General features: G+C 36.7%; 2 protein-coding genes across 5 annotated transcripts in view; both read right to left on the bottom strand.

The window, feature by feature from the left end:
• The window catches only part of LOC123867740, a 101,565-nt gene extending 98,408 nt beyond the window's left edge, over positions 1 to 3,157 (bottom strand). For both annotated transcript variants that reach the window (XR_006796486.1, XM_045909966.1), the window contains exon 1: positions 2,841 to 3,157. Coding sequence is in view for 1 of the 2 variants with exons in the window: in XM_045909966.1 (XP_045765922.1) it covers positions 2,841 to 2,911 (71 nt within the window). In the remaining variant the exon portion in view is untranslated. The remainder of the gene's footprint in view (positions 1 to 2,840) is intronic.
• Positions 3,158 to 4,128: 971 nt separating this feature from the next.
• On the bottom strand, positions 4,129 to 6,438 carry LOC123867752. 3 transcript variants are annotated; one of them, XM_045909982.1, is made up of 3 exons: positions 6,199 to 6,438; positions 5,685 to 5,879; positions 4,129 to 4,333 (listed from the first exon to the last, which is right to left on the bottom strand). In XM_045909982.1, exons 2-3 carry the CDS (start codon positions 5,859 to 5,861, stop codon positions 4,160 to 4,162), a joined length of 351 nt encoding a protein of 116 aa, XP_045765938.1. In that variant the 5' UTR covers positions 5,862 to 5,879; positions 6,199 to 6,438; the 3' UTR covers positions 4,129 to 4,159. The 3 variants fall into 3 exon arrangements, with proteins under 3 accessions (XP_045765938.1, XP_045765939.1, XP_045765940.1); XM_045909983.1 differs by having other exon boundaries at positions 6,229 to 6,438; XM_045909984.1 differs by lacking the exon at positions 6,199 to 6,438 and having other exon boundaries at positions 5,685 to 5,894.
• Positions 6,439 to 13,292: the final 6,854 nt, after the last annotated feature.

Here is a 13,292-nt window from a genome sequence, read left to right as displayed (position 1 = left end):
CGAACAAGAAATCCAGACCATCTCGCGAGGTCACAACATACCGCTTCACCAATGATGTCAACAGAGGTTACACAATTGGTCGTCTTTTGATAAACTTGATCAATATCGCTGTTATGAGTTTACAGTTTGCGTCACTAGAATTGTCTCGATTCTTTTGTTTCGTTCCGTTATCTCTTTTGTTTAGTTCACGTAATAGGTAACTGTTTGGTTAGTACGGTGGTCGGAATTCGGAAAATGTAACGATTATGCTTCGATTATGTTGATGCAGGATTCCTAACATTTTTTAAAGTGTAACTATTTTATCCGCGTGGAAATGACTATAATATGTACCATATGGTATATTGTATGATCAATCCATTTCCGCCCCACTACTGAGTACGGGTCTCCTCTCGGAATGAGAAGGGTTTAGGCCATAGTCTGCCACACTGACCCAATGCGGATTGGCAGACTTCACACACCTTTGAGAATATGGAGAACTTTCAGGCATGCAGGTTTCCTCACGATGTTTTCCGTCACCGTTAAAGCAAATGATATTTAATTGCGTAAGACGCACATAACTGAAAAGTTAGTGCCCGGGATCGAACCCCGACCTACGATTAGGAGGCGAACGTTCTAACCACTAGGCTATCACAGCTTGGTATATTTTTATTTTTTACTAGCTGATGCCCGCAGCTTCGCCCGCGTGGATTGGTCAGATCCCCTGCAGCATCAGGATTGAGGAGTTGGAATCTAAATTTTTTATGAAACAATGTCGCAAAGTTCCTCTTTCGATTAAAAAAGAAATGACGCAAATCGGTTCAGAAATCTCGGAGATTTCGGTGTAAATAGGTAGAAAAACACAACTCCCTTCTTGAAAGTCGGTTAAAAAAGTAGCCTATGTTACACCCTGGTCAATCCTCTACATGTAAGTGAAAATCCCGTTAAAATCGGTTCAGCCGTTCCGAAGATTAGCCTTTTCAAACAGACAGACAGACAGACAGACAGACAAAAATTTTAAAAACGTGTGATTCGGTTATGGTATCGTTCAAATAACCAAATGAGCTTTATATGAGGTAGTTATTTCGAAATTACAGACAGACACTCCAATTTTATTTATTAGTATTTTTATTATTGGTATGGTATATTAGTATGGTATAAACGCTAATTTAGAGGTGGTGGAAATTTGAATAAAGATTAGGACATATTTTTAGCAGCACTGTTAGGGGTTCGTACCCGAAGAGTGTCAACAGGCCCTTATTAATAAGCCTCCGCTGTTCGTCCGTCTGTCAAAATGGCCGTCACGAAAATTTGTTAAAAAAAGTGTTATTTCTTGTACGATGCGCGATGTTACCGCAGAACCCTTCGTGTGCGAGTCCGACTCGCACTTGGCCAATTTTGAATCTTGCTAGATCAAAATAAGAAAAGGAACATTAATGACCTTGACCTGTTGAAAATACCTTGGTAGGTACCGGTTGTTTTGTAAGGAAAATTATTTTGCAAGTTCTTAACGTTTTTCTTTCTACATTTTTTTAGCAAAATCCATTGAAGTTCTAATTGGTTTTTTAATTAAACCTGGTTAAACAGCTGTATAAAGAGTGCTTGTCAAGATTGTATCGAAAATATGTACCTATAATGGTTATCAAAGTTATTGAAGTGTAATTACGAAAACACGTGCATCGATGTTATGTCATTGTTGCTCGTATTTATGACGAGTTTAAATACCTTGGTGGGTAAGTATATGTATAATGTTTCGGTAAGTGTACCTATTTAATTGAAAATCATTAATAAATAATTTATCAATCATCAATCATTATCAAAGATTGAAGGAAAAGTAAGTACTTAGTTAATTATTTTCTTTTTTCTTTTTTATTTGTACCAGAAAGTTGTAACAATATAAATAAAAAGAAAAAAAAAAAGTGGACAGGGAAGCACTTATCTCTATAAGAGATCTCTACCAGTGACCTTTGGCAGTGCGAAAGGTTGTAAAGGGAGTACATATAGATAGGCACAGATATTAGTTTCTAGTATATGTCTGCAAAATTTCATGGACTTTGGTTGCTTAATATTCAAATGAAATTGGAACTACAATTGTATGGAGTAAGTGACGGAGAGAGGCCTGTTAATACCTACCCATTAACATTAGGGTAGGTAGCTATTAAAATACCATTCCAATCCAACGATTCCAGCATTGGATTGCTACTGAAATAATGAGAATAGCATTACCATTACTAATCCAGAATCCAGAGATCTAATCAGTGGCGTAAACATCGTATTGATTCCCGTTCAACTGTTTCGAACACATAACAGAGAAATACCTAAGGATCTGAGCAGCTATCAGATTACTAATTAGCGTATAATTACTATCCATACCTACTTGTAACGTAATATACCTATTACAAATACAATGCACCTACCTAATACAAAACAGTAGAGTACAAAGTTTATTATTTTAATATTTTTTCGCACCAAACCACGTAACTATAGCTAGTACCTAGCTAATAGGTTACATTCGGTAGGAATATCTTAGTAGGTGGGCCAGTGTGTACTTAGAAGATTCCCGTATTCTTCCAATATGTACCTACTGAGGAAGAACCCTAAAACAGGTTTACTCATGATAACCCGAATTCTATTCTAAAGAGCTATCAATGAAGATTTCCCTCCTTTATTAAAACTAATATACCTACTAATATTATAGGAATGCTAATCTTTGTCATAAGATCTCCTAGATTTTCCAGAGATTTTGGTCGAAGACCAAGGTCGCCTACCCATAATAGCAAGACTTGGTCATCTTGATACTTAAAAAACCTTTTCACCATAATAATATTAATATTAATCATGAACAAACCAGACTAGTAACTTACCCAATTTCCCGGGTCTCCAGCGAATTGTTCGACGACCGAGGCACAAGAGGCCTATAGCTGGACCTGGTCATCTTGATACTTTACACCAGACACTAACCACTTCTCAGTTCATTCATAAGTCAATGCTAATTCAACACGTCTAGTATGTGACAATACGCACTTACTACTGCCATTGTTTATGAGTTGATAACTGGTATCTATTTAATCAAGGACTCTGCGGTATATCGGTTTGTATGTAATGATAAAAATGCTGAAATCGGATTGTTGTAACTAAATGTAAGTGAGTGTAACTAAGAGTGTTTGGTTCGCGCTTGGTAGGTATGGTCGATCAATAAAATTACAGCCGGGTGAAAGCGATGTGACCACGCCTCCACCGCCCGGTCGGACGAGCTCCTGGTTTATAAGTTTAGGGCTTTAGCGCCATCTATTGGTACCTGGGTGTATTTTCATGTCCCCCATGGTACCATAGAAGCCTATGGTCCCAAGCCAGAAGTGGCAGGCCAGCGTAATACCGACTTAAAGCTTTGGATAGAGCAACCACCGAGTTTCCTTTTGGTTCTTCTCGGTAGGAAAGGTATTCCAAACCAGTGGTACCTAGGTGAATTTGATAATTCAAAAGTACTTGTACAAGTGTTATTGAATTTAAAAAAACATATTTTTAAAAATATTTCTAATAAGAATATCATCGGGGCACTTAAGTTACCCTGCACCGTACCCAGGTAAGGAGGCCACGCCTCGAGGCCCATACCTCCGTTAGCCTAGGCCAACGAATAAGTCCCGAACTACTAGATAGAAGCGATGATAGCCTAGTGGCCTCCTATTCAGACGGTCCGGATTTCGATCACGGGCACGCATGTCTAACTTTTTGGAGTTATATGCGTTTTATAAGCAGTTAATTATCACTTGCTGTAACTTAATTACTTACTTCGGTAATTTTATTTAATTCTACTAATAATAAATAAGGTAAGTCAACCCACTGTAATGTGCCGACCACATTAACGGCCAACAACACGATGTTCAACGGCGTTTCTCGTTAAAAGATGTAGCCACGATCATCGTACAACGACATTCACAATACCGTTTGGCGTTAGACGATTTTAACCCCAATTTAATTGGCATTAGACGCGTGTTTACTAGTACAGGGGTTGTCCTGCTTATTCGTACGTTCTTAACTATTAACTTTTGTAACATTCTATAGGTACTGTTATAATTAATAAATAATAAATAACAAAAATATTATATAAAAATAATATTTAGGATAATATGTTTTTGTGCTAAAATAGTTTTAAAACTTTAATATTAAATAAATAAATCTTGAATTAAATGTCTTTCTTGTCTTCTTCCAAAGTTTCCACTATTTCTGGTATCTTCTTTTCGCTCGTGTTTTGAGGCGGTTTTTCCGAGTTTTCTTCATTTTCTTTAGTAAGTTCCTCCAACTCTTTTTCAGCGTTCATAAGATCTTCTTCTGTTATGTTCAGATCAGGAAATCTTTTCTGAAATATGAATATCATTATTGTAGGTGCTTGGGTGTATAGGGTTCCGTACCTCTAAATGAAAAAGGAAATGAAATAATGATGAAGGGAATGAAATAGGATCACTTTGTTGTCTGTCTCTCTGTCCGTCTGTCGTGTCTGTCAAGAAACCTATAATTTCGCAGGTAGGTAGGTCTGATAGCAAAAGTAAAGGGAAAAATCCGAAAACCGTGTGGTTATATCACACAAAAAAAATATTAAATGTGTTCACGAAAAATTTAATTTACTAAATCAAATATAGATGTGGCGCAATCCGTTATTAACTTGCAGTGTTCTAGATAAAAGTGCTAGATTACATTCGTGTTCTAGTCCGACTCGCACTTGGCCAGTTTTTATTTTTATTTATTTCATTTTATTAGGTAGTCCCGTATGAATCCGTACTGAATAAACAACCTACGGTTTTTATTAATTCAAATAAAAGATAAGTAATTTTATCACAAAAACATATTATGTGCTACAGTGAAGGAAATATCTGGAAACAAGTAAATATTTATTTACAAGATAACTAGGTAACTAGCTACTTTATATACTTTTGTGATAACTTGAACGATAAGATATCGTTTGTTCCTATTTTATTTTTATAAACAGTTGATACAGAATTCTATTGCCACGATAACAAATAACAACGATTTCAAAATGACCGCCACGAAAATTAAAAACCGGCCAAGTGCGAGTCAGACTCGGTGGAGAGTTTCAGATTTATTTCTGTATCTGTGCTATAAGACCTACCTACCTGCAAAATTTCATGATTCTAGGACAACGGGAAGTACCCTATAGGTTTCTTGACAGACAGACAGACAACAAAGTGATCCTATAAGGGTTCCGTTTTTCCTTTTGAAGTACGGCCTCTAAAAATAATTTTTGTTACTGTACGATGGTACGGAACCGTTCCTATGCGAGTCCGATTTGTACTTGACCGATTATTTCTTTACGCTTCACACTCACTTGCGGTCCAGCTTTTCATGTACAGCAAGCCTAATAAGACTTAAGCCATGTTAAACAATATGTGGGACTTCGTCTGTGATGGCGTTTGCTGGCGCGCGTGCTGTGCTTGTTTGGAGTGTTTTATTTGTTAAGAGTGGATGGTTTTTGTGTTACTTGGTGTTTTTTGGTGGTGGAACTGACTGGGAAGCGCTCTATAGGGGCGCCGCGTGTATGTCGGCGGGCGCCGGCGCAGACGAAGTCCATACTTGAATAGATTCAATAACTTGAAAATAACTACAAACTTGACATTGGCTAATCAGAGTAAAGCCAGATTTAAAGAAAAAAAAAAAAACAATATGTGCGTAAGTAGATAATAGGTATAACATACCTGTAGATCTTTCAGTGTGTTCTGAATGTTCTCCTGTTGGGATCGCAGTCGCCTCGGCAGTGTGAACACAGCGTGGAAAAGACGCAGCATTATCCAACACAGTGCCGTCAAAGCACCGTACGTGAACATCGTCTTCAGCATGGCCCAGTAATCCACTGATACTTCTTGGTGCTTCATTTCGGGTCCTTCCCTCAGCTTTTAAAAGGAATCTTAGCTCAGTTTATTCAGCAATTTGAAATTAAGTTTTTCGGTATTAAATTCACGAAAATTTCCAATGAGTCGTACAATAGAGTTTCAATAAAAATACGTTTTTAGTACGGAATTATATCCAACTTGCTGCCAAGATGTTACCTAAGCATACCTCAACATATTATGGGTTTAAATTCACCTAACTTTTTTCGATGACATGAATTTAGCACGGGTTTAATTATTTCAAAAATCTGTTTATACGAATTGATTACGTTTTATTAGGTATATAATTTTAGAATACAGACATCGTGGTTAAGCGCCTCACCTAATAGTAAAACAAAACACGAAAGGATACCTTCTTGATCGTTTCCTTTACCTAGGTATTAATGTAGTTTTTTCGTAAGGTCGGCGAATTTTATTTCAGAAAATATCTTTTCACCCACAAACCTAGGTACATTGTAATTATTTAGAATTTTCCAAGTTGTAGGTAAGTAGGAAGTTACTAAGTATAGATATTATGAGAAAATTAAGCAAACGTTCTACAAAGACAGACAGACAGTTCTACAGTGATAGCAGTGACTAGTGACCTATTTAGTATCGATTCATGGTGGACACGCCAGACAAATTATTCACGTGGCAGTGGTAGTCAACCATTGTTAAAATTATTTGACTTTTTAAATACTTATATTTGAGTTGCAATCACACTAATATTATAAAAGCGAAAGTTTGTATGTGTGTGTGTGTGTGTGTGTGTGTTACTCCTTCACGCAAAAACTACTGGACGGATTTGGCTGAAATTTGGAATGAAGATAGATAATATCCTGGATTAGCACATAGGCTACTTTTTATCCCGGATAATCAAAGAGTTCCCACGGGATTTCGAAAAACCTTAATCCACGCGGGCGAAGTCGCGGGCATCGGCTAGTTTACAGTAAAGTTGAAAACTAAAACTCGACTGCGATCGTCTTAAGAGCAAGCCTGAGTCGAGAGCAATTTATCGAGTAGGTATTGGAAGAAACTATTGCCGTCGCGCTGCGCCCGATCACATGAGTACCAAACGAGTTATCAATGTGTGAACGAGTAGTGTGTTTGTGTGCCGGCCGCCCGCTTCCCGTGCGAGCCCTCGCGCCTCCCATGCCCGCGCCGCCGCGACGCGCCGCCGCCGACGGCCGCTCGCGCGAATCTGTGCGCCGGTTTCCGTCTGATACTTTACCTATCCGCTCTTATTATTAATTGATCTGGCTAAATTGTTAACGAACTTGAATCTTTGCTTCACTGTTTTGACTCGGTTTGTGTAAATTTCGGAAGAAGTTTCTAGAAGTTTATGTTTCTGGTTTTTTCTCTGACTTTTTTTTGTAACACTGACTCCTAAAATTATTTTACTCTTGTCTGTGTGTTTTTTTGGAAGTCGGCTATATTTTTAGGGTTCCATACTTCAAAAGAAATAAAAGGAACCCTGATAGGATCACTTCGTTTTTCTGTCAGTCTATCTGTCCGTTTGTCCATCTGCCCGTCTGTCTGTCTGTCCATCTGTCCGTCTGGCGTGTTTGTTAAGAAAGCCTATAGGATACTTCCCGTTGATCAAAAAAAAAAGTTTGTAAAAAGTTTTTATTTCTCACTTTATAGTAATTGTAAAACTAAAAAGTTAATCTCATTACAATTTCAAGTAGTCCAAGTTTCAACAAGTCCAAACACGGCTAGGATACAATATTGTCTTATTACGGAGTTCCGGTGCCTGTCTTTCGGTTTCATCATCAGATCCACGTTACTAAATGGTTCTTTCTTAGTGCCAATGCTGCACTTGTTGATGAAAATAGCTACTCGTATGTTATGATTTCCTATTTTGAAGGTTTCCCGCGGTTCCTCTAGGATCTTGTCATCAGATCCTGACATGATGCCCATGGGACCACATCAGGAGTATTATCGGATTTCAATAGTTGTATACCTACCTTCTCATTACAATTTCAAGAAGCCCAAACACTACCAAAATCGCTTTAAGTTTTCTATAAAATTTGAAGAGTTCCCTCGATTTCTCCAGGATACCACCATCAGATCATGACTTGTTGATCATGAAACCACTTGGGAAGTCTACTTTAAACAAAAAATAATTTTTCAAATCGGTCCAAGCATCTTCGATTAATCGGGGAACACACATTGAGAAGCTCGTCCTTTTTTGAACTCGGTTAAAACACTTCTCCTTCAGTTTGTTGCATTAAAAAAAGTATTGATTTAAATCAACGACTTAAAAAAAAGAAAAATAAAACCGACTTCAAAACCACAAACACTAAAAATTTAAAAATAATTTTTGTTTAGCTACACGTGTAATGTACCTAGGTATGAAGTTGAGCGAGCATATTAAAACAAAATTAGAAATCCAAGAGTGAAGCTCGCCCGCCTTCATACCTAGGTAGTAGGTACATTACACGTGTAGTTATAAAAAATATTTTTAACTTTTTAGTGTGTGTGATTTTTGAAGTCGGTTTTATTTTTCTTTTGAATTTTTTTTATTTCACAACTTTTAATGGCCCCACTGTACTATAATATGCTATGCCCAGTTAAAAGCCTACTGTTTACTAAGCTATTACACTGGTCGCGAGCAATTTGCTCTTATCCATTGAGGAGTTCTGTTCTCCATCTCCGAAGATATTCATCAGATCTTCACCAAATTCATATGGGACCACCTGCACAGTATACCCTTTCAAATAAAAAAAAATCCCCAATCGGTCCAAGGGTCTTTGAGTAATCGGGGAACATACATAAAAAAAAAAAAAGATTCCGACGAATTGAGATCATTTATTATTTATTTTTAACCAACTTCCTAAAAAGGAGGAGGCCTTTTTAGGAAGTTGGTTAAAAATTAATGATTGCAATCGCGATATAAAGTATCTCAACTAGGCTTCAACAATAAAAAATAATACTTAAAATCACACGATAATAAATAAAAATAATCATTGTATCGTGTAAATATCGACATCGGTGTACATCACTAGAGTATCGATAAAAATATGATCAAGTGCCACTTCCCTATTAGTGTACGTGTAAGCTTTACCCTCCCTCACCTCCAACCTGCCCCCGTAAACTGCGAAAGGGACAACTGCAGCTCAGGCTGATTTTACCTACAAAAACCTCGACCAAAAGACGTTTCGTATTTTGCTGTTTCCTTCTTCAAAACTGGACAGATCTCGATGGTTCTTATACCAAAATTTAGAGGAAAAGTATATCTTTGCTCCTATGTTTTGCTTTTTTGTTAAAAACTTATCAAATTTGTATAATAGTCGTCTGAACCTGACGGTTGAAACTGGCGATTTTTTCGGGTTTTCAGATTGTCATATTTATTTTCGTGATTATGTTTTGGAAAAAAGGAAAACATACAGGCACGCATTAATGAGACCTAGATTTTTGTGAAAAAAATCATTGCTCTAGAGACATTATCCACGAAGGAAACAGGAGAATACGTTTGTATGGAGAAAAGCCCACTAACGCTTGCCCTTAATAACGCTGAAATATTAGAGTAAAATTGTTTTTCTATCGCTTGGTATATTTTAATGTTGTTGTACACTTTAGCTCAAAATTTTCTCTTTCATTTGACATCACACTCGATACAATAGCAAAAAAATGTTTTGGAGACCTCCACTTTTTTGATGTACCTAACTAACATCCGTTAGGTCAATCTTTTTCGTACAATAGATATATTATAGCCTATGTCACCCGGACCTTTACAATGAATCAATTGACACCTCATTCATCAAAATCGGCCCAATAGTTTAGACACTACGGTGGAACACACAGAATCTGGATACAAACATACATCACTACATAGACTGCTAAATACATAACCCATCCTTTTGGCTTTGCCGCAGTCGGGTAAAAATAAAGCCTAGGAATGTCTAAAATAGTATTATGTAGTAGGTCTTACATTGTTTTGAAAATCTTAAGAATTTAAAAATCTCGTACCAGCGTCCTCATTTGCCCATGTGACATGTACTTACTGTTGAATTCAAAAGCATATGTGAAAAATTATATTGAGTCCCTAAAAAATAAAGATTAAAAAATCTTTCTACATTTTCTATTTCTAGTAGCAAACTGAAGCGACAGAAACGCAGGTCATATCTGTCGAATGATGAAGCAGGTTAGTTCTGAACGGAGATTGCGTAGCGGCAAGCGCAGTATGATATGATTGACAAGCCTCTCTGGACCAACAATCTTCAGGTGGCAGGAAGTGGGTGGCTTAGATGGCGGAGGAACGTATGTGATGCTGCTCTCTTGAATAGTCCTATATCTAAGACTGATGGCAAATAACACATACCTACTAACTGGTCTTAGGAGGAGAGACGAGACTAAGGGCCGGAGCGCAGCGCAGAGCATGCCCGCGAAGTTTTCTAATCGCGTGACACATTACGCGAATTTGTACCAGAGAATGCGCGATCACGCACGGGACTGCGTGCGAATGCGCGAGTATCCGCAAGGATGCACAATTGATTTTAGATATTATTTCAATGAGGACAATGTCTATAATATTTTGACTGTGAAAAATGCTCTGCGCTGCGCTCCGTCATATGTGCCCAGACCCTAAGAAACCCCAGGAAATTAGAAGCCTTACGCTAGCCATACACGATCAAGTGTGAAGAAGACTTGAAGCGACATTCGGCAACCTTAACTGTGTATGACTATAAGGCTGAGATCTAAAGAGCGCACTTCGACTTTTCAGATTTAAAACACTGTCAAAACGAGCTAAACATCAACCTACCCTTTAGTTTGCGATATATGAGATCAATATAGTAGCAGGTGGTTGACGATTAAATTAATATCGTGTGACCGTTGCAAATGTCATATTCAAGAAACTTATAGTTTCCTACACACTTATGAATTTTAGAATAGAAACCGATACATTTTTTATTCTCACAGCTAAAATACCTAAGTATATTTTATTATAAGTGGTCCCACTTCGTACGTATGGAAACAAAATCCAGTGAAATCAAATCCAATTTTACAGTAAATATTATAATTACTTATTTATTTTTTACGGGTGCTTCTTTCTCTCTTGAATAAAAGTATGAAAGTCAGCTTCTACCTATAGATTCTTGTGTACTTAGTAAGAGAATTTACATCTCACCAAAATTGACGTTGATAGAATTCGAGAATTGGAACTCCAATTCGTCCATAGAAATACAGCCAGCTCCAGCCAGCGACCTTGAGAAACTCATAAATAAAATATGTAAATAAATATCCTGAAACCTAACAATATGTACTAACAAATTTAACAAAATTATTACTAACTAACACCACGGTAATATTATGTATCAGTATTCCAACTTCATACAAACGGACGAAACGCGAGCTATACCTACGCACCTCGATGTCGGCAGGCGCTCGACACGCAGACAGTCGCGACTGTGCCGCAGTGACGAACGGGCGGTGTTTTGTTTTTCTAACAATAACCGCGCGATTTTTTCGTTGTATGTGAAACCCGATCAAAGAAGCCACAATTTCAGCTCAGAATGTCGGTATTTAAGGTACCGGGACTACAATAAGATTAATTCGCAAATTTTTTGATTGTACCCAGCAATGATTTTGTGGAATATATAGAAAAAATGGAGAAAATATTCCGAACTTCATTTAAAACCAAATATATAAATTGTAAAGTAGCTGTAGGTATCTATAACCAATTAAAAGATATTCATTTTTCTCCATCTTGTCCATGTTTCCCAAAACAATTTTTAATTAAAAGCTTTATACTAGAATGCGGATTTTTTAAACTTTAAAATTTAATAATTCGTAACGTTCGTTTAATTTCCTACGTCTCAGTCGAGGCGCAATTATTTTTCGGTCTCAAATGTATAAGACCGATTTGTTATTCAATCATAAACATGGTTTTTTAATTAAATCTACCAATCAAAAAACAACACGCATTTTTATTGAACATTTCCTATGCAATTCATAAAGTATTTTATTTGTTTATATAAAAAAAGTATATTTACAATCACAAAACTAGATGGAAACACAAAGTAGGCAAGTGTAATTAAACTGCTGGAGGCGGGCAGCCCTAGTACCGCATGTTTACGTACCGCGCAACTGTAGGTATCTTTTTCAAAGAGACGGCCGAGTTAGAATACTGTATAGATAATATTACCGTGCTAACACGGTCCTCCGCCTTCCTAATCCACCTTCTTCAGATCAACTTATTACTATTACTTACTACTGCAGTTTTTAACCTCCGACCCAAAAAGAGGGGTGTTATAAGTTTGACGTGTGTATCTATGTAGCTGTCTGTGGCATCGTAGCTCCTAAACTAATGAACCGATTTTAATTCAGTTTTTTTGTTTGAAAGATAGCTTGATCGGAGTGTTCTTAGCTATAATCCAAGAAAATCGGTTCAGCCGTTTGAAAGCTATCAGTTTTAAATTTTTAATTTACACTTGTACAAATAATATTTTGTAATTTTTCCATGATGCAGAAACATTTTCCCTGCATAAAATCAAAATTAAATCGTTTTTGGCAAAATTTTACAAGTGTTGATAGATGGCGCTAACTAGCATATGAAATTGATTTGTGTTGTGATATGTTTCACAATTAATTTTTTTAATCAATGCAAAATAACTTATAACTATGCAGGTTTCAGGGGAAATATGGAATTAAAATAGGCACAAAAGAAACAAAAAAAATTATATTTAAATAGTTTTTATAATATAAAAATTTACACTTTTAAACTGTACAGTATAATAATAGGTATGTACTAAAAAGACTGGTAGGTACTATTAAATAAAAGAAAGATGTCGCTAATAGTGACGTAGACTGACGTATACGATTTTACATCTCACCAACAACGTTGATAGAATAGGGATGATGACTACTAGTCTAAAGGGCCCCCGAGACGATCAATCGCGATTGTCAATGTTTACGTGATTGATGCTCATTGTCAATGCCAAATGATCGTTTACCAAGAGAATTTAAGCAATTGTCAATTGCAACTACGGTATTGAAGAACATTGATAGAAATTTTATTGATGGCAATTGACGCGCTGTGCATTGACGCTCAATGACAGCAAATGTCAATCGTTTTTAAAATCATCCGGCTCTGTTTTTTAAGAGTTCTTGGTAAATGTTTATTAGTGAAGCGATATCTTAGTTTTTGGACCAATGTCTAGTTTTTTTCGTTTTTTGTGGGTAGAAACTGCAAGAAAAAACTATATCTGCGTTTGAAATCATATTTCGAGGGACTTGACTTTCTTCATTGCAGTTCAGAATCAAACTGAAGCAAGCAAATGATACACCTTCATTTGGAGCTTCAATCGCTCATCATTTGAAATCTTCAATCACGTGAACATTGACAATCGCGATTGATCGTCTCGGGGCCCTTAATAGATCTAGATCAAATTCTTTGGTAATACTGTAAGGTAACATAGCTGCACTACTCAATTA

Source organism: Maniola jurtina, chromosome 8, assembly GCF_905333055.1.
Source record: "Maniola jurtina chromosome 8, ilManJurt1.1, whole genome shotgun sequence".
In the NCBI taxonomy this organism is placed as follows: Eukaryota; Metazoa; Arthropoda; class Insecta; order Lepidoptera; family Nymphalidae; genus Maniola; species Maniola jurtina.
Note: the sequence above shows the minus strand (reverse complement) of the source record. Positions and strands in the feature narration are given on the sequence as shown.

Bases quoted from the DNA above. Each gene is read 5' to 3' on its own strand.
- LOC123867752 (XM_045909982.1), bottom strand. From the start codon at position 5,861: ATGAAGCACCAAGAAGTATCAGTGGATTACTGGGCCATGCTGAAGACG. The intron at 4,334-5,684 runs GTATGTTATACC...TTCATATTTCAG, and splicing joins ACACACTGAAAGATCTACAG to AAAAGATTTCCTGATCTGAA.